The sequence below is a fragment of the Chelonoidis abingdonii genome, chromosome 2 (genome assembly GCF_003597395.2).
Source record: "Chelonoidis abingdonii isolate Lonesome George chromosome 2, CheloAbing_2.0, whole genome shotgun sequence".
In the NCBI taxonomy this organism is placed as follows: Eukaryota; Metazoa; Chordata; order Testudines; family Testudinidae; genus Chelonoidis; species Chelonoidis abingdonii.
The window spans coordinates 55,735,563-55,757,644 of NC_133770.1; the positions used below are offsets into that span (position 1 = coordinate 55,735,563).

Genomic DNA, 22,082 nt, shown 5'->3' on the forward strand with positions numbered 1-22,082 from the left:
ATTATTTTGACCATCATGCATTTAACACCCATGCTGCACATGACAAAGTAGTAATCCATTATGGTGTGGGGTTTTGTTTCTGTTTTGATCTTTTACTCAACACGGTGCCAGATCCAGTGAAATCAATGGGAATCTTTTAGTGGAAGTTGGATCTGTCCCAATATTTTTATAAATGACTTTTCCACTGACATTTCTTTTTAAGAACCAAGTTTTGAGTTCAGGAAAGGAGCAGCAGAATCTGACATTAAACTATCTATTCATACTCAGAGAGATCCTGACACTGCAGTTTTTTTCTTGAGTCGTTGCACAGTTTTGCCTAAGTAAGGACTTCAGGAATGGGCCTAGATGTCTGGTCTTGTGAGAGTAAACAATTTCCTCTTTATTTTTTAAAGGAATAGCTTTGCAATTTACTTTCAAGTAAAAATAATATTTCAAAGATGGCAATATTTTAGGGATATGGACTTTTATTAGCATCTCCCTCCACCACAGCCAAAATCATTCAAAAACAGACACGTGAAAATGATTGTGTTTATATTTATTGTCAGCAATACATCAGTTACATAAAAAGAACCCACATGAAAATGTAAGCCTTGTTACATTTTCACATGCCATCTATATTAACTGAATAAAGCTTAGTGACAATATACACAAATTTGCAGTAGTTGTACGTAAACATTTTGTGCATTAAAAAGAATATACATAATTTAAAAAATAAAAATGCATTACACAATTTACAAATTAACATTAACCAAAAAAAAAAGTAAACATTCCTCAGACAGCTGCCTCCTTATTCTACAAAATAAATATTCAAGTAAATTAAGTTAGGCAAAATAAACTCTTAACTTTGGGTGAGCACGATTTACATAAAGGTAAAAGACAGATTTCAGTTTCATCCAAGGTATATTTTACAGTGATTTATACAAAGTAGTTAAGTGGGTCTTTTCAGATTGTTACATTGGAAAATGGACTTTATTACACTTTGGTGGCAGAAAGGGAATTTTAAAATGGGTGCATTGTAGCAAACATACAGAAGCTTGTGCAGTATCAGCAAAGCTTTGAAAAGAAACTGCTCCAGGACTCAAAGCAGACACAGTAATCTAGAAACTACAGATTTTAAAGGAAATTACAAACCACCACACCAACAAGAAAATACCTACTCAGCTATTTTCTGAATGGTTTAGAGACACTTGATCACTGGAAACATTACTTCCATAAACTAACAAACTACAGTAGTGGCTGCTTTAGGCACTGGATTTGTAGAAGCACTCTGGTTTTTAAAGCAAATTACTCTTCGTTCTATACGAAACTTGCTTTATTTATTTTACTGTTTCATACTTATAGGACTTGACCTCCTTTTGTAACTTTTAGATTTAAAGACTTACAACTCTCCTCATGGCCGAAACATCTTTTTTAAAAAATTGCTTTTCTTCATAAAGAAAGAATAGCCTAGTCTGGCTCCAGTTTTATGAAACACAGAATTTAATACAATTGCTGATCTGTACCAGCTCTTGATTTTCTTATCTCATAAAATACTTGTATACATTGTAAAAGCCAAACACCCATTCTTTGTCTGTGTTTTAGCAATAGTAATGGGAGCAACAGATGATAGCAAACCTTTAATTTGGAAATTTTGAATGTTCAGGTCACACAGGCATCATGGTGAGCACTACAGTGGTGCTAAAAGACTAGCCCGTGTAATTAATAGTGGTAACTTGTTGCCAGTTTAAAGAACCCTCCTCACTGACAGACATGTTAGCCTGAAACAATTCATAACCCAGAAATGGGCTTCCCAAGGTAATTAATCAATCTATGACCAAGTTTCATCATCATATTTTTAAAGTTTATTTGCAATTTGATAACTTTCCCACTGTCTATTTTTTTTGTCTATCTGATAGAGTAAGAACTAACTTTTTATTTTTTTCTCATTCAAACACTTCAAAGAACTTAACTTTGTACATAATTTTTTTTTTGCCCTGAAGTCTATATGAAATGATGTAAGATTATAGCCTCAATCTTGCAACTTGATGTATGTAAGTGAACTACTGCTGCAGCAAGGAGCCATACTGAGTTCTGTGGAGTGTTGGGCAGATCTGGCAGTCCACCAACAAGTTGCAGGATTGGGGTGTAAGGTGTGAAATTGAACCTGCGCAAATGCCTATTGCTAATTGACACACTCATCTGTTCTCTTCTTATCTATGCATTAGGAGAAGATGATCAATATCATAGTGATCAAAACACTGGTATTACCATACTCTACTTTTGATTTTTGAACAAAATGCACTGATTTCAATGATAATTTGACATGGAATAAGGACTCATGCTGCCCATTGATTTCAGTGGACACGTGAGCCAGCCCAAAGTTGGCAAAGTGTGTAGTTTTACTGGCTGTACAAAAACTGGTGCACAGGAACGGTGGAGGTTATTAAAAGACCTGAGAAACTAATACTGAATTTAGACAACATTTTTTTTGAAAGGTTGCGTGATAAAGTCTTGACATTATATCGCTTGGTAATAGCACAGTCATTTATACATTTTTTTTAGGCTACACCTAGAAGCCATTCTGGTAGAGTAAGGCCTCTCAGGTCATGAGTCTTGTATGTGACAGGTGTAGACAGCTACAATGGTAGTACCGCATGCTTCATCTTGGAAGCATAACAGTGAAAAGCTCTAGGGATGTACTAGGGTAAAGAAATGAGTGCCAATGAACTGTTATACTACCAGAGTTGAGAAAAAGTTATCTGACTGTTTAGTGAGGCAAATATTTTGATATTCTTCATTAACCAGTACTTTTAAGAGTTTAGCTGAATAATGAAAGGTAAAGATTTAGTTATCCTAACTAAATGGAAAGTTTTGCATTGACAGCTACGATGGCAATTATTTTGCTAGTGAGAGGAAAAATAAGCAACACATTTTCTTTTTTTTAGCTGAACAAATAATCAGAATATTTCACGCAAGATGAGAGGGCAACCACTTTTTTTTTTTTTTTTTTAACAAAGTTAACAAATATAAAAAATCTAGTCATAAACAGCCTTCAAAGTACAATTAGAAACCAACTGGAGAATCTACAGTTGTATAAGTAGATGGGGCAATAAACTAGACACTTATATTACTGCCATGATATAGACTACAAAATGGTTGCTGTGATGAGAAACAGTGTATACAGTACATGTATTAGCTGATTCCATCCAGTCACAGTCCAAGCTGAACTCTACTCTCTTCAGGATTCAAGAACTTAAATGCCTATTTGACACTCCTGGCACAAGATGCATCGTCATCCTTTTTGAAAAGAGGCAGTTTCTATGGCAATACTAGTTAAGTGCATATCATGCTGCACTAATATAGTGCAAAAATTTGCCTTACATGTAGCAAAAAAGATGCAGGCAACAGTTTGAGAGTTAGAGAAAGTAGAAACATATTGTAACATTTACACCAGGTATTCATTTTTCCAGGCAGTAACCACTATAAAATACTGAATCTGAGGATGTTTCCTTCCTAGATACTTTGGAGTGATAATAGAACAGTCTTGCAAGAGAATTTTTGCCCTCTGAAATGCAGGTTAACACAAGCTACACAACTGCCAAGATCCTGAACTTGTTCAATCTTCTCAGTTAACATCTTATTAAGCACTAAAATGCTCTTTAACAAGAATATAATTCGACAGAATAATACATATGCATCAACTGAGTATATATGTTATGCTTGAATATAAAGAGTTATAGACAGCTTGGTACAAACTCTTCATGCTCAGTGATTATACTTGGTTAATGGTGAAGGTAAGTCTGGCATCAGGGCTCTCAACTGTGAATACTAAGTCAGCCATAGTGGTTTGGAGACTAGGGTGGTTTTGACAGTTTCAGAAAACCACATTAATGTTTCCAATCTGCCAGAACTCTCTGTGCTCATGGTTTAGAGAAAAGCAATAATGCCTTGAATATCCATGGGCATTGTGAAAGCCATTCTTCTTTGCTTTATGGTGCAATTCTTAAAAAACAAACAAAAACACCTAAAATCCACTCTGTAGCATGCCCCTGTGCCTTTGGACACCCTCTGATTTCAACACAGTAATGTAGAATCCAGTTGTTGCAATGGAAAGTTATATTTTACATATCTGCATCTCCGTCATAAGCCAGTGTTAAAGGTTTCAGCCGATTGTTCTGCCTTCTCTGGGGTTTCTTTGGCTTTTTGCTGAAACAATTAATAAAGTTATTAGAAAATAAATTCAGCTTTAAAAACCAACCTCTCTCTGTAAATGAAAAACTAATGTGGTATAGTAATTATTTATAAACTAGATGGATGGTTTGTAGGTAAAATCTAAGTGTATAAATCCTCAGTTTCATCTGAAATAACCCCTTTAAACATCCCAAAGCCGGTCTCTTTAAATACCAAATTTTCAGAGAGAGGCTGAATGTTTGAATCAAGATTAGATTTTGGTTCTGATATATGACTATACCAAAACCATGAATGTGGTGGGAAATTTTGCAAGATCGCACTATGGTGAGAAATGCCCAACATTTTGAATAGTATTTTGCTTTCTGTGCAAAATGTTGGCTGCATCAAAACCACAGCCAGGCTCCTTCCAGTTGTAGATGTGATCTGGAACCTAAATATCTTAACTTCCCTTGAAATTTTAAGGGGTTCAGATTAGAGGTTCTGGCCCATCACTGGTCGTATTCTTTCATCATTAACTTGATCTGAATATGGTGCCTGAAATTAATCATTTACATTATTGAGTTAAATACCTGTTGCTGTAACACACTAACTCCAACAAGAACTTTTTGACTAGTGCATCTTGGTACATCCTCCAAAATACATATACTGGCAGCAGTGAATAGATTAATTCTAAATGGTATCATCAGATAGGGAATGCCTATACTGCATGGATACCCACTCTCTAGTTATCTTTAATTTAGATTTTAATTTAGTAGTGTTTTAAATACAGTCGACACACATGTAAATATCTAAAATGCACAAACAAAATGTATTTCATTCTCCTGCACTGGTAATCTTAGATTAATACACATAAACCCTAACTGTTAGCTTCACTTGGGCAGGGCATGAAAATATATTTAAACCACTCTTATACCACCCCATCCCAGCTCTGAAGTTCAGTTTAGAGTTGCTTGAGGGCTATGCAAAATTGCTTCATCTACCTATGTCCCCAAAAGGAGCCATTCCAGTGGTTAAGAATTGTTTGTGTTCCAGCCAAACACTCTTTTCCCTGGCCATGTCACCTTCACCACCAGTGGGATCACACAGAAGCTGCTATATTGGTCCTAACCAAACCCAGTGATTCCTCCATACTGCAGGAATCCACGGGCAGCTAGATCTACAAGCTTTGCACTAGTCTTGGCACAAAGCAACCACAGAGGCTAAGATCTGGCCCATAGCATGTATGCATAATATGTACAGGGATATTATACCTCAGGCTCCTGGTAAGTTGCTATGTCAACATTTGGTCACAAAATTTGGGCACCCCAATATACCTCTTGTACCATTCATAGGGAAAAACATTAGATTGGCCTTACCTGGCCACTTTTTTGAGGGGAGAGGATTGTTACACCTCCAAAAACACAGCTGCAGGAGTATTATTTTGGGTGTTAATACAGTAATTCTTAATGGAGACAAATTGAATGTCTCCAGTGCAACTGTCTTTAAGTGCACACAACTACTAACGACATCTTTAACGTGGCTCATTTGTAAAACAGTATTTTCCAGGCCTCAAGAAAGTTGTTAATCCACTGAAAAAGTACACATAAGTAGCAACTGCCGGTAACCTCAATTTGGGCAAAAGCACATGCACACTAAACTCTGAAGACTGCATACTCGATGTAGTTCCCATATCTGAATCAGATTCAGTGAAATGCTCAATCCACAGTCCATGTGACACTAGTTCATTTAGGAATAATTAAAGAACTCACCAGGCTAGATAGATCATAGAAACAATAAAGATGAGTAAAACAAATGCACCAGCAGCTACGCCATAAACCCAGGTCTTCAGCCTCCCATCTAAAAGGAATGAATGTTAGTCATTAGTTTACAGGTTAGTCTTGTTGCATTGCAGGCTTGAATAGCAATAATAATTGTCTGCAGAGGCAGCATTAAAGCATAATATGTATAAGGGTTATTAGATTACTCAGTTACAGGTTTGGTTAAAAACACTCTCAAGATGACAAGGCTGAATGTTAGAGCAGTTTGGTTTGATTTACAAGTGAGCACTGCCAGTCGTGAGCAGGACAACCACCCAAAAGGCCCAGAATCTTGTTTCATCTTGTACTGAGTGTGCACTCATGCTGTACTTTTCAATAGGCCGCCTGCTTATCAGGACAGAGCAGGTGGACACGGGAGAAACGGGGTGATGTGAACTGTGTTAGTTCGCAGGAGGTAATCCTGTGGAGTGAGTGCAATTTTAAGTGTTGTACTCCTCACTCAGGAGAAATGGGAAACACTTTAAGTGCAACTTTTATTTTGGCAGACTAATCTACATGTTCTTATTTTCACATTAATTTTTCTCTTTTCAGATAGCATTAGTGACCAGTCTAGTGTCTGATACAGTCTGTACTTTGTCTTGAGTACAACAGTTTTCCTTGCTACATACCTAGACAATGATCTTCTGATTCATTCCTTTTTAATTGCATTGTTAGAACATCTTCCTTCCTCTCCCCACCCCTCAAACTTATTGTTGGCCTCTAGTTTAAGGAAAAGCAAAAGTATAGTCTGCTGTTATCAAGGATCTTATATCTTCACAGCTCGGTTTTACATGCCTATAATTACAAGACATATCACATTCTCTTCTTTTCCCCTGACATCAAACAGGCTCCAACAGCCCCAAATGAACACCCCTCTCTTCTGTGGAGAAAGAGGGAGAAAGCTGCTCTAACTCTCTAGTGGGTTTTGGCTGAATGCTTGGAATAAATCTTTCATAATCTGGGGTTCACTGCTGAAGATTGAAAGTGTTCATAATGCACTGTCCCTATTTGACTTTGGGGAAACTTTGCAACTCCTGAAATGTGAAGACGGAAACTGACCCGGAAAAGATTCTGTGACCTGCTGAGCCCCAAGATGGATTTCAGAAAAGGTTAGAGAGAAGGAGTATTTATTCACATGTCCTTTTTAAAAATAGGTTTAGGTTTGAACTAATTTGACATTGCACTAGCTCAGAAAAAATATGTCCCACCTGCCCTTAAAGTGAATCTAATATTTGAAAACAAATTCTTATGCAGTAGGCTGACTAGAACATATATACCCACATGAATTTTCTTGTCAATGCACATATGATACATCCCAATCACATTTGTGTGAATTATTTTACACACAAGGGGTCAAATTATGCCTTGACTATACCATATACATCCTCAGTACTGTCAATAGGATGGTATAGGGTGTAATGTGTGTTAGGGCAAAATATGCCCATGGAGGGTAGAACAAACCACTCTCTGTTCATGTGGTGTTGTTTTCAATATCATACCTAGCAAGTATTGGTGAAATTGTGAGCTTCAAGCCAACCCTTTATAGTACTTTGATAACTTTACAGAACCAAAAAGCTATTTCAGTGAAGGTTACAATGGAGCTTTTTACAGCTTAATAATGATAAATGTAGTCACACCGAGTTTGCTTCCTACACTTCCCAGGAGCCTTCCCTGCTGCTGCATAGGTAGGTACACAGGTTTTACACTATCTAACAACCCAGGGATAGCAGTCATGCAGACTACTTGATTTAGATTAATTAACAGAAAAGCATTTTCGCTGAATTAATGTAATGGAGCTAATAAAATTTAATAACCTGAAGCAATGAAACAACTGATCCATTAAAGATGGACTGAGGCAGTAGATTTGCCCTGACTTATCCAATATTGGAAGTGATAGCAATTCAGATTTCATTATGATTAAAGTGTTCAGTGTTTTCCTTACAGGGTTACTTATATTCAGCAAGGCGGTGAGGTTTTTTGGGGTGGGAGGCAGCGGGGCGAAGGGGGAAGGATCATTTACAATTTCTGATCTTTTTGTTAATCTACAGCTAAAGCCAAAGTTCAAGTTGTATAATGTTATCTGGAAATTTTCAAAAAAAACTGTCTACGATGATTCTTTCAGAACTAGGTGGAATAATTTTTAGAGATGGGAGTATTGGTTTAGATAAAATAAGAATGATCTAAATGTTCAATCAAAATTGGAACTGAATCAAGTAAACCTATTCAGAATTCAAAACATTTGCTTGCTTTTTACTTTTGCTCCCATGTTCCTGGTTTTCACCAAAAGTGGAATGACTGAAACAACAGAGACTGTTTCCGTGCTATTCATGTTTCACTTGCGGTAACTGGTATTTCCATTTTAGCTGAAATCAGGAAGTACTGGAAATTTTGTAGGGATGAACATCCAAGTGTCTAGATGTTTATTTGAACGGAATTCTCTCTCGCTTTGGGGTAATACTAGCTATTAGTTGAGATTTTAGGTCAGGTCAGTTAGAATTACAGGGAATGAGATAGCATGTAAGAAATATGAGGCACTTGTTTAGGGAAGCATGGTGTTTTGATTAAAGTTCTTTTCATGGTGGAGCAGTACTTAAAAGTACTGACTCTTTGGGGCAGGGACTATACCTTTTTTCTGTTGTACAGTGCCTAACACAATGGGGTCCTGGTCCCTGACTGGGGTTACTTGGTACTACCACAATACAAACAACTACTATTGTGGACCTCTAAAAAGATCAGGCTAGAAAAGTAGTTGCATCAGATCAAGACAAAATCTGTTCATCTAACATGTTTCTATAGTTCTCATTACTATAGCATTTAAGTGGTGATGCAGATACTTCTAGCTGAGATGTTTGAGAACATTATAAGTATAATAAAACTTTCAGATGAAAACCTGACCTGCTAAAATGTTTACATCTTCTACAAACCACAACCATACCAGTGGTATCAGTGGGGAAAAAAGGCATCCAGGTCCTTGTAGTCTTTAGAGTGTTTCGGCCTCCTGACAGTTTTATCAGTCATATTTTTTACATCAATTGCCTAATCTGATATCCAGTAAGTGCTGCAAACTGTGACTATTTCCCAGGCCTTTCACAGTATTTTCCCTCTACAGTATTTCCAGTTCTTCTCATTGGAAAATTTCAAACAAGAAATATAAGGGAAGAAAATTCTATCCCTTCTGTAATATACAGTTTAATTAAATATACTGATGCAGCAGCAGCAAAGGGTGGAGTTACTTATGCCTCTTTCTTTTTGTTCAGTCCTTGCAGATGACTGCCTCCTTAAATAATCGTTTAATGACTTTTGGCATCAGAGCAGCTTACGTGCCAAATGCTGTGGCAGTACTTAGCATCAACTGCTCATGTAATAACTTCACCTGGTCCGAAAGGCTGCAGAAACCAGGTCCTTCCTCGTCCTGACTGGTTACTGGATGGCTGGGTGGGGTTCACAGCTCGACTGGTTTTCACATCTCCCTTTTTGTCCTCCATAGTGGGGATCACTACCACAGGGATGAGTGTGCACTCCTCGAGTGTGCCATCAGAGGACATTACTTCAGTGTACCCTTCTTCACAACCACATGTTCTAGTCTGTAGGGAACAAGTGTTTTACACTGTGTAGCAGAAAAACACAGCTCTCCGAGTGCTATAAATCAGGACAACATTGATGACTGGAAGAGAAAATTGTTTTAATGAGCACTAGCTTGGAGGGCACCTCTGGATGTATTTGTGTGGCATCTCCTATTGAATCAAAGCAGTGCACTTTACATATTTAATGGTAAAGGTTAATGATTTGAGGTTGATTAAAAAAATTAAACACTAGGGAGAGCTCTGAAAATGCTTCAGTAATCATGATTCTATTGTGCAAAATATTTTGAAAACTAATGAGCTATGTACTGTTTTTCATATATAAAGGCTTTTAGCCTTCACTGTTTTTGTGTTGCAGTGTACAGTAAGAGTACTGAAACAACGCCGTTCCAATGCAGTGACACGTACCTCGCTACAGTAAGAATGGGGTTGACTGCACGGCGGGTTACATGACCTGTCAGCATCTGGTTGGCGCATCACTAAACAGCCCCCTGTAGGACACAAAATCAGATTTTGACACAATAGCACCTCACCCCCAATGAAATTACTGACTTCAGCCATGAAATGGTACTTGATACCGCATGTCACAAGTGACCCTTTCTTTTTTTTTAAATCACAAGGAACTTTCTTGCTTGTGTGAATTTAGGATGATACTACTGTACCAAAGCAGGAGGAGGATGCCTTTCTTAGTTCTGCATGAAATCTTTCAGGCAGATTTATTTGTATTGATCTGCACTTTAGAAGAAGGTGCTCGACATGCCAAATATTTTTATGTACTTTTTATGGATTGCTCAAGCCATAGTTAATGCTTGTGCGTGTGTTTGGGAGGGGGCCATTTTGTTTTTCAGGGGGTAATCATATTCTTGTATTCATGGCTCTAACTAGTACTTACATGAAAGCCATGAGAAAGATTATGTAATTTTTGTAAAGGGTGCTTTATATGGGGAAACATTAAAGCTCTTTTTTTTCTCTGCATATTTTGTCTTTCTCCATTAATTTATCTAAAAGGTCAAACTGATCTCCCAATTTGTCATTGGCTATTTGGTTTCCACCACTCCCTAATTTTCTAAACACTGGGTGGTGGGGGCAGGGAGGAAGACGGAGTCACTATGTATTTGGCGCTCCCTTGCCCGTTATAAAGCAGCTGTTATGGGACAGGTTTCCTGAGGAAAAAAATGTCCTAAAGGAGTAAGGACTGAGAGCAAAATAACTATTGAGCCTTTGACATCAAGAGCTCAGTTTTCCCAATCCTTTGCTCTTAATGGAAATCTTCACTCTTATTGCTACAGGCTTATGTATAGTGCAGAGTTATTGTTATGGACCAATACACATGATCAGGCTTTCAGTATCATTTCAGCCACAACCCTTTGACTTTATTCAGAATAAATGGCTATTAGACAGTTTCCTTCTGTCCTGGAAAAGAGGGCGGCGTACCAAGCAGTTTAAAATTTTTACATTTAGAGGCCACCCACTGCAACCTGCCTGCACTATGTCCCAAATCTCCCAAAGTAATTACACCCTTCTATTGGTGCAGGGGTGGCTCTAGACATTTCGCCACCCCAAGCACGGGGGCATGCCGCGGGGGCGCTCTGCCGGTCGCCAGTCCTGCGGCTCCAGTGTACCTCCTGCAGGCGTGCCTGCAGAGGGTCTGCTGGTCCCGCGGCTCCACCGAAGCCACGGGACCAGCAGACCCTCCGCAGGCATGCCGCCGAAGGCTGCCTGCCTGCCGCCCTCCCGGCGACCGGCAGAGCGCCCCCCGTGGCATGCCGTCCCAAGCACGCTCTTGGCATGCTGGGGCCTGGAGCCACCCCTGTATTAGTGTGAAATGATGATGAAATCCTGATAAGTGACTATGGCCATTCCCACAGAAGATGCAGTTAGATGCAGTTATATAAAGCCAGGTGTTAACAGGAGAGCTGATGATGAATAAAGGAAACCCTGCCATGAGAAATGTTGCCCACTCATAAGAAATAAAATTTTACACTCTGGTGTGTGTACCAGGCACATGTCTGCAAGCACCCATGTAACAAAGTATCAGTCATCCTGAGAGCTGCAGAAAAGAGCTGCCTCACCACCCATTTCAATTTGAGTTAATGAATCTGTGAAAACACCATCCTAAATGAATAAAAAAACAAACAACTATTCAGAACTATATTGTGACAAACTAAATAAAATCTGAGTAAATAAATACAAATGGAAATATAATTTACTATGCAACATTTGAATATATATGAATAAAAATAAACTATTTCAGAACCAACCAAGCAATATGGCAGCTGCAAAGAAATACAGTACCAAGAACAGGTTGACACCAAGCCACATTCTGTCCTTACAAGAACATATGCAATCCTACTGAAATCAAGGCCAAGAGCAATGTCTGTATCTGAGGGCAGATTTGATCTCTTAATGAGATCTATGGATGGTACTGCAAAGCATACCCAACACTTTGAACATATATTTGGTGGACCTAAAAGTTCCCTGATTCTTAGTCTTCTGTGTTCAATGCATAAGAGGCCCTCTGGGGAAACTACTTAAGCATTCCTGAAGTACCATTGGTCAACCAGACAAGTGCTTTGTTCCATCAAGGCCAGAAGCCCATATAAGATTTTATTTAGAGCTGAGTGGAGAAAAGTGACCTAGTTTTGGACAACTTCTGTATTTCCAAATTTGGAACAAAGCTTTCTAACTATAAGGATAATTAAGTATAGGACTTGGTTAGTAAGAGAGGTTATGAAATCCCTCGCAATGGAGGTTCTTAAGAACCAGTTAGACAAACAGCTGTCAGGGATGGTCTAGGTCCTGCCTCAACGCAGGGGGATGGCCTAAATGACCTCTCAGGGTCCCTTCCAGCCCTACATTTCTATGATAAAACTCAAAGCGTTCAGAAAGTTTCTGTGAAAGGGAACACAGCCCTGGCCCTGGGTCAGTCCGCCCTGGAGTCATGAACTTTGGAAGCCTCGGGGCTCCTGACTCCAAGACAGGCCAGCATGCAGACTACCCACAACTTTTGTCCCACAAGCCTGGGAGCTAAGCAGGTCAGCTGGGAGGAAACCACGCAGATAATCATCATTACCACCACAATAAACCAAATCAAAATAATAAGATGTGCCCCCCAAAGACTTTGTTTACAACCTTACAGCTCCGAAATGGATTCAGTTTTACAAAGCACTTTATAAGTATCCAAGGATACTAGTGCATGGCATAAATTAAGGAAAAAGGTACATGACCAAATTACTGAGATTAAAAATTGCTTGACCCTAGTAGCTGCTAACACAATTTTGTATGGATTTGTAATATGCATACAGACAGGGCCTGCAATAGCCAGTGTGAAGAGGATGCATTTTAACATTTTTACAAATGCGAATTGACACCTACACAAGAGACTTGATGACTCCAAACGATTATTAAGCATCTTGTGGTGACAATACACAAATCAGCGTTCCAGTGACATGACAAACAGTAACCATTGTCAGCGATCCATGGATTAAAGTTCCATTTGTATGCATTCAGTTGAATGACACTGATCATGTGCTTATGAAATCATATAAATAGTTAAAAAAATTAAGACTAAGTAAAGCTCTGAATCTGATGTACCCACATAAAGAAAAAGGACTACATTTTTCTTCAAGTCAGAGACCTCAGAACATTCCTTAATTTACCCTTTTGTACCTGGTTATTACACCACAAATAGCAAAATACACACAGTAATGTTTCTCATACTACTTTAGCACCTTTGTGCAAAAGAATGAATTAAACTCATTAGTTTAACTCACGGCCTTATGTCAGATGCTTATTATTTTAACATCTTATCGACCGTGAAGCTGTCTTTCTCCCTCTGTTCATGCATGCATATGTATATATATTAAACACACACATATATATTGCATGCATATATGCTATACATATTTGTATTAAAAGATCTTTGTGTAATATGGAAACCATTGAGATTTGAAATCCTAAAGCTTGTGGAGGATAAACATTTTGCACAAGTAGAATGTAAAATAGTCAGTCTGCCATGAGGAAGACATTATTTTATAGTTACCCTCTAGCAGTAGGTTTTGCATAGTGTCATCAGTCGAGTCTTGGGAAAAGGTCTTTGAAGTACTTCCAGCCATGGAATAATATAATAACTTGAAATAAAACTATGCCAAATAAAATCATAAAATAGTAATAATACTGAATTTTTAGTTACTTTTTACTGTTATTGGAAAATATAATATCTGATAATTATTTGCAAATCCTTTTACAAGAGCAGCAATGTCTCCAACTCCTTTTTATTCTTTCATGGCCTGATTGAGTTTTGTGTAAGAAAAAGAAAAATAATAGTTACCTGTAACATTTAATCCATCTGATCTTTGGCACCATACTGTCCGAGAAGATCCCTTCCATGGGCTAGCCATCCACTTGTATTCGTGACACTGACCATCTGCATGTAAAACATGACACAAACAGAAATACTGTACAAAGCCCTGGGAAAATGCACTGTTACTTAGTGCTGACAGACATGTCTACCAGCAGATCAGATATGTAAATAAAACTACAATCCAGGGGGGAAAAACTGTTGTGTTATATGCAGATCTTATTTTTATGCAGTGTTGGAGACAGTTCAAATAAAACATTACATCAAATATGCTTCTGAAACTATTGTAACTTTGTTCTCCTTTCTCTCTGTTTTTGAATAGCTATCTCTATTGCAATCATTCTATCTACAAAAGAAGTATCTAGCACTATAAAAGTGTATTGGTTCTATTCTTGGATAATTTTAATTAATGCTAATGGGAGTTACATGAGTGCAAAGCAGAAATGGATTACAAATGTATGACTGTTCTGATTACTTAGGGCCACGGTACTGTCCTTGAACTGAGTGCACACAAGTACTGTTCACTGTCCCCAGCAAGTGCTGCATATGGCTCAAAGGCAGTAAATGGCACTTCGGATATGTCTATATTAGAGCTAGAAGGTGTAAATTCCAGGTGTACATTTCTAGCTCGGACAGAGCTAGTGCACAGATGTCTCCTGGAGCTGACATGTACACCTTCCAGCTCTAATGTAGCCATGTCCTTAGTGTTTTTAAACACTCCATACACATTTACTATAAATATTGTGCAAAGAGATTGACTCTTTTTAACCTATAAACCTGACACTCCTTACATTTGAAAATATCTATGATGATTAACTGAAATAAAGCACTTGTGAGAAATGAGAAAATTACCCTAAGGACTGCTGAGCCCTAACCTTTGTTTAAAGGAGAGATCACTGGACTGGAAGTCAGGAGACCTCGTGGGTGAGCTTGGCCAAAAGTTACTTCATTTCTCAGTGCCTCTCTGTTTCCTTGCTCACCCTTTGCCTATTTAGGCTGTGAGCTCTTTGACATAGGGACTGTCTCTTACAATGTGTGTGTACAGTGCTTAGACAATGGGGTTCCATCTTCAGTGCGGCCTTTAGGGACTACTGTAGTAGAAATAGTCTTTAAATTAAATAGCAGCTGTCATAAACAAATAGTAGGAGTTAATAGAACAGAAGTACTTTATATCTCTTTTGACAGTAAAGGGTTAACAAGTTCAGTAAGCCTGGCTGTCAGCTGATCAGAGAACCAATCAGGGGACAGGATACTTTCAAATCTGCAGGAAGGGAAATTTTTGTGTGTGCTGTTAGTTTTTGGTTGTTGTTCTCTCTGGGTTCTGAGAGCGACCAGACGTGCAACCAGGTTTCTCTCCAATCTCTCCAATACAGGCTCTTACAAATTCAGAATAGGTAGTACTAGGTAGATAAGGTGAGTTAGGCTTATGTTTGTTTTCTTTATTTGCAAATGTGTATTTTGCTGGGAGGAGTTCAAATTTGTATTTTGCTGAAAGGATTTTAATTTGTACTTGTATACTTAGGCTGGGAGGGTATTCCCAGTGTCTATAGCTGAAATCCCTGTACCTAATCCATCTTAAATTTACAAAGAGAATTTTTACTGTTTTTCTCTCTTTAATTAAAAGCTTTTCTTGTTTAAGAACCTGATTGATTGTTTTTTTTTATTATTCTGGTGAGACCCCAGGGGACTGGGTCTGGATCCACCAGGGAATTGTAGGAGTAAAGAGCGAAGGGAGAGAGAGGTTAATTTTCTCTCTGTGTTAGGATTACTCCTCTCCAGGGAGAGTGCTGGGAAGGGAGAGAGAAGGAGAGGGAAATGCATTTCCTCATCTGTTTAAGATCAAGAGTCTGATAATCAAGTGATCTCCCAGGTAACCCAGGGGGACCTAGCGAGGGCAACGGTGGGGAAAAGGTTATTGCTGTGAAGACAGAGGGTCTGGGTCTTGGGGTTCCCCGGGCAAGGTCTTGGGGGGACCAGAGTGTACCAGGCACTGGAATTCCTGGTTGGTGGCAGCGCTACAGGTTCTAAGCTGGTAATCAAGCTAAGAGGAATTCATGCTGATACCCCATCTTTTGGACGCTAAGGTTCAGGGTGGGGAATTATACCATGACAGCAGCCCACAGTAATTATTTAAGTAGGGAACAAGCCATTATTTCCCTTTTAGATGCAAAATCCAATGCTAAGTAGGTAGAATGCCGGAGTGACCAGTAGATGGGTGGGGTGTGTGATTCTGCTTGCCCACTAAGGGCGACATATATAGTGTTTCTAAATTTGCAGCATACACTAGTAGAAGTGATAGAAACCAAATAACTATTAGGACTCCAGTAGTCATTTCAGGCTCTATCCTTCAATGTGCTCGGCACTCTGGCCCTGACCCAGCTAAGCTCTTAAGAATGTGATTAACTCTAACGCTCTCATTTGTACATGTCTACGAAGCGATAAGAAGTTGTACTCTTATTCTAATGAGGTTGGTTTGTTACTCCTGAAAAAGATGGTTTTATGGTTTAGGCATTGGACTGGAACTCAGGGAGTAGAGCTGGGCCAATAAAGGAAGGTTATTTACCTTACAGTAACTAAGTTCTTCAAGATGTGTGATTCCTATGGGTATTCACTGGGGGTGCAAATGCGCTCAATGCATCTGAGACCAAAAATCTCTTCAATAGCAAAAAGAACAAGCAGCACTTGTGGCACCTTAGAGATTAACAAATTTATTTGGGCATAAGCTTTTGTGAGGTTATGCCCAAATAAATTTGTTAGTCTCTAAGGTGCCACAAGTACTCCTCGTTCTTTTTGCCGATACAAACTAACATGGCTACCACTCTTCAATAGCAGTGTCTGGTGGTCTATGCCTGCACCCTTATACCTCCTGGTGCTCTGAACTGAGGGCGTAAGGCACATCGTGGACTGGCCATCCCTTTAGTCCCTACTCTACTCTACCACAAACAATGTGAGGATATGAGCAGAAGGGAAGGAGGATGGGTCGTGGAATACTCATAGGGACCACATGTCTTGAAGAACTCCAGTTACTATAAGGTAAGTAACCTCTCTTTGGTCCTTATTGATATTCACTGTGGGTGACTCTCAAGCAGTGCTCATTGAGGAGAAGGGTGCAAGAAAATGTTCTGCACCACAGATCGCTGAATCACTGAATCAAAAGAAACATCCTCTGCAGAAGCCTGAACCAGGGTATAATGCTTAGTGAAAGCGTGAATGGAGCCCTAAGTCAATGCCCTGCAGTTCTCGTAGGAATGCCAACAAGGCAGCATGGGCTATGGTTGAATGAATCCTGAAAATCGAGGTGCCGGGGCATCAATATGTTCATAGTAAAGGAGGACGCAACTGGAAATCCATTTAGAGAGGTTTGGGAAGAGGTTGCTCTCCTCCTCATTTTCTCAGCTATGGAAATGAAGAACCTCAGAGGCTCCCTAAAGGCCTAGTCCGGTGCAAGTAGAAGGCTAGAACCCTGTGTATATCCAGGGAGTGTTGCTGCTTGTCCTTCCTGTTATTATTAGCTTTGGGTAGAAGTTTAGGCAGGTGATATGTTTGATTCAGGTGAAGTTAAGAAGGAACCTTTGTGATGAAATTGAGATGCAACCTCAAGAATACTTTATCCCTATGAAACACCATGTAAGGAAGATTTGCCACAAAGGACTCAAGCTCACCCACTCTTCTAGTAGAGATGATTACAGTTAGGAAAGCAACTTTCATAGATAAGTATAGGAGGGAGCAGGGCCACCCAGAGGGGGCGGCAAGTGGTGCAATTTGCCCCAGGCCCCGGGCTCCACAGGGGCCTCTATGAGAACGGCTGAGGCTCCAGCCCCAGCCCGACCCGATCCCATCTCCACCCCTCTCCCGGAGCCTCAGCGCATCCAGGAGCTTCCCAGGACAGCTGCAGCGTGGCTCCGGCGGGGCCCCTGATCCCACTCCGCTCAGAGCCATGTGGTCAGGGGGCGGGGCTGTGAGCTCCGGGCAGAGCTCAGTTCCCTCCGCTCGGCCTGGAGCTCCCAGCCCCACCCCCTGACCACACGGCTCTGAGCGGGGAGGGGCTCAGGCCCCGCCGGAGCCACGCTGCAGCTGTCAAGCAAAGCTCCCGGATGCGTTGAGGCTCTGGGAGAAGGGGGAGCCGGGGGTAAGGGTCTGGGACCAAGGGGGTTGGCTAAGGGGCAGGAAGTCCCAGGGACAGTCAGGGGACAGGGAGGAGGCAGAAGTTGCGGGGGGCGGAGGGGGGAGTCAGAGGAAGGGAACTGGGCGGGGGTGGGTCCGGAGTCTGCAGGACTGCACAGGGGTGGATAGGGATGTGGGCAGATCAGGGACAGAAAGCAGGGGTGGTGTCTCTGGGTGTGAGGGGAGTAAGGAAGCAGATGGTCGGGGATTCGTGAGGGGTGTGCAGTTAGGAGCAGGAAGTGGGTGGGCGTCGGACAAGGGATCAGGGCAAGCGTTGGAGGCACAGCCTCCCACGCGAATCATCAGCATTGAAGGCTTGCAAAGAGCCAAACGTTAGCTTTTCCATTATGGGCTACCTATCACTTTCCTTCTCAAATGTCAAATTAGGGCCAGTTATACATTAGGAATAGGGAGATTAGTCAGGGGAGAGAGCTTCATTAAAATTAGCCACTGGTGGAAGGGATCAACATGAGAAGAGTCAATATACTTCTCCACCCTATCTCTAAGGGAGAAACCCCTACTCCTGCATTCCTGAGGCCCAGAGGGGTTAATCAGTGGTTCTCAAACTTTATATGGTGAATCCCTTCACACAGCAATCTGGTGGCCTTTCTCTTTAAACTAAAAACACTCTTTTTATATATTTAACACTATTACTAAATGCTGGAGGCAAAGCGAGGTTTGAGTGGAGGCTGACAGCTCGTGACCACACAGTGATGGGTCCTGACCCCACAGGTTGAGACCGAGAGGATGGAAAGTTAATATTACACCGTGAGCCACACACAGTGCTATTTTTGAGCATTCAGTTTTCCACATAGGCATCCCAGTTCTGGAACAAGCTCAAATGCTCAGGTTGATAGAGTATGTACATTAAGCTATAACTAGAGACAAACCCATCGAGTAACCAGTTCTCATTGAAGTGAAGGCCCCCATGGAGCCCAGTCTCTAGGAAACGATAATGCATGGAGGTAAGTCCAGTGGATAAATGCCACAGATGGGGGAGAAGAGTGTCCTAGCCCTGTGTAGCAAGGGGGGAGAAGAGACAACACTTGACGTTGCCTGTTATGTTCACAACTACAGGCACTGCATGGCCACTGTCGTAGAAACGAGTCAGGGAGATAAGGATTACTATTAGCCCAGCTATGGCAAGTCTTATGTTCCAAGCTAAATGAACCCGTTAATGGAGACGATACATAGTCAAGGAAGCCAGCATAGTATCAAGAAACCTGAAAATCAGAATGACTGGATGGGGCTCCAGCATTTGTCAAAGCGAGGTGTTCAAAAGTTTTGGATCTTTTAAGCAGGATTTTTTATTGTTACTGTTATGCACATCCAAACGAAACCCAAATGTCTGGCCACACACTTCTGAAACCCCAAACCATATTCAGGTTTTGGCTGACTAATTTCAGCTTTTCAATTAAGAAAACCACAACAAATTTTGAAGGAAAGCAGACATTGTCTGTGATTTTTTTCTGCTTTTTAAAAACCCCTAGTTTTCAATCCAGAAAAAGTTTTGATGGAAAATATTTGTCCAACCCTTTTAATGAGCTTTAGTGCTTTTTAGCACTAGCTGATACTGAAAACCAGTGATACCTTGTAAAGAAGTTTTCTCAAAACTGGGTTTGTGCTGCCGATGCAGAAGGTTTATTTTTTCCCAGGGCCACCTCTGGGGTGGGGTAGGGAGCAAGTGGGGCAATTTGCGCTGGGCCCCATATTTTTTTATGGAAGGGGCCCCTGAAATTGCTTTGCCCCAGGCCTCCTGAATCCTCTGGGTGGCCCTGGGAGGGAGCAAGAGGCCAAGGGATCGAATGGCAGGTTCACAAGAACTGATACCACCAAGTTCAGGTCCCAGATAGACAGGACCGGCTTTAGCCATTTCGCCGCCCCAAGCACGGCGGCATGCCGTGGGGGGCACTCTGCCGCTTGCCAGTCCTGCGGCTCCGGTGGACCTCCCACAGACGTGCCTGCGGAAGGTCCGCTGGTCCCGTGGCTCCGGTAGACCTCCCGCAGGAGTGCCTGCGGATGCTCCACCGGAGCCGTGGAACCAGCGGACCCTCCGCAGGGACGCCTGCAGGAGGTCCACCGGAGCTGCCTGCTGCCCTTCCGGCAACCGGCAGAGTGCCCCCACAGCATGCCGCATCAAGCACGCGCTTGGCGCGCTGGGGCCTGGAGCCAGCCCTGCAGATAGGAGCAAGTTTTAATAGCGGTGGGAATGTTCTGATAATGCCTTTTAGAAACTTTATGCTGGGGATAGTGGAAAACCAAGCCGTTTTCCACTGGAGGATGAAAGAAATTAACATCTGAAAAATGTACATGCAGTGAACTGATGGATAGGCCCAATTTCTTAAAGGAGAGAAGACAGCACAGGATAAGAGGGACCTCAGACTCCTTGTGGGGATAAGTGATGCTGCTGACACAAAATGGAGAATTGCTTTCATTTGGTAATCCATGTAGAGAGTTTCCTGATATTATTAAGGATGAACTGGACCTCTTGTGAGCACAATTTCTCTAAATTCATTGTCCATCCAGAAACCAGGCTACCAGATGGAGTGACACCAGGTTGAAATGAATGGTCCTGTCTCTGTTCTGAGACAGGAGACCTGGATGTGCTACTCCTCTACCCTCATTTCTGCAAATGCGGCGCTACCCAGCTCGGAGGCTGTGTCTGGGGCTCCACTGACTCTGCAGCTGAATGCAGCACTACCAATAGGGTAATCTGATGCTGGATGCACCAGTTCCAGGTTGACTGCAGAGTGGGGCAAATTTTGCTCCCCCTTATTTAAGTAATAAACTAGTCACAATGTCCGACCTGATCCAGAAGTGCATGGACTGGATGAAGGACAATATCTTGCATGCTTCATACACTTCCCAAACTTCAAGAAGACTGATATGTAGTGTAGACTCTTGGGGAGTTTAGAAACCCTGAGCTGTATGGTTCTTCACATGTGCCCATTAGGGAGGCATCCATAATGAGTGTTTCTGTGGGCAATGCAGGAATAAAGGCAACCCTACAAAGACATTGTCCTTGGTTTCCCACCAGGTGAGTGACATCAGGACACTCAGAGGAAGTGTGACTTGTTTGTCCAGGAAGTTCCGGCTCAGAGCATAGACCATCCACAACAATGCCTGGAAGCATCACATGCAAAACCTCGTGAAGGGGGTCACGTAGGTGTATGAGGCCATATGGCTTGGCAGTACCAGACAGAACAAGACTGTCAGCTGGGGGCTGAGTCAAAGTTGGGTCATGAGGTCCCTCACTGGAAAGAATCTGTCTTGAGGTAAGCTAACTTTGGGTGTTATGTTCAGATTTGCGCCAATAAATTCTAAAACTTGTGCATGGGTTAAACTGGACTTGTTTGGATTTACCTGAAGTCCCAATCAGTGAAAGAGGTTGAGTAAAGAGGTAACTGTTGCCTGCACTTCCTGATACAACTGCCCTGTGAGGGGCCAGTTGTCCAGGTAGGAAAAATTGGGCTGCCTCATTGACACAGGTATGCATGGACAGTACCTTTGTAAAAACCCTCAGGGCTGTCAAGAGCCCAAAGGGAAGCACTCTGTATTGGAAGTGCATTAAGTCCATTGTAACCCACAGGAGTATTCTGTGCACTGGTTGAAGATCTATATGAAAATAGGAATCCTTCACAATGAGGATCAACTTCATTTAGGGAGGGGATTTTTAGACCCAGTATAATTATCCTGAATCTTGAATGGTGAATGAAGATATTTAGCTGTCTTAGGATGGGTCTCCAGTCCCCCTTCTTTTGGAGAGATGAAGAAATATTTGGAGTAAAAGCCCTTCCCCTTGCATTGAGGGGGTACAGGCTTCATTGCTCCTACCTGGGTTAGGGAGTCCACTTTCTGTCTGAGAATCCCCTGAGAACAGATGGGAAGGAAGGTTTGGAGAAGGAGCAACGAGGCATTTTATTGGATAGCTGGTTCAAGATGATGTCTGAGACCGATTAGTCTGGTGTGATATGCTGACAACACTGGGAGGAAACAGGCCAGGTGGACACT

General features: G+C 41.3%; 1 protein-coding gene across 1 annotated transcript in view; it reads right to left on the minus strand.

Moving 5' to 3' along the window:
* Window positions 1-294: 294 nt before the first annotated feature.
* Window positions 295-22,082, minus strand: part of THSD7A (thrombospondin type 1 domain containing 7A) — a 553,675-nt gene continuing 531,887 nt past the window's right edge. The window contains exons 26-30 of the mRNA XM_075062383.1: window positions 13,878-13,973; window positions 9,956-10,038; window positions 9,340-9,550; window positions 5,919-6,006; window positions 295-4,185 (exon numbers count right to left, since the gene is read on the minus strand). Of these exons, the coding sequence (XP_074918484.1) occupies window positions 4,101-4,185; window positions 5,919-6,006; window positions 9,340-9,550; window positions 9,956-10,038; window positions 13,878-13,973 (563 nt within the window). The 3' untranslated portion in view covers window positions 295-4,100. The remainder of the gene's footprint in view (window positions 4,186-5,918; window positions 6,007-9,339; window positions 9,551-9,955; window positions 10,039-13,877; window positions 13,974-22,082) is intronic.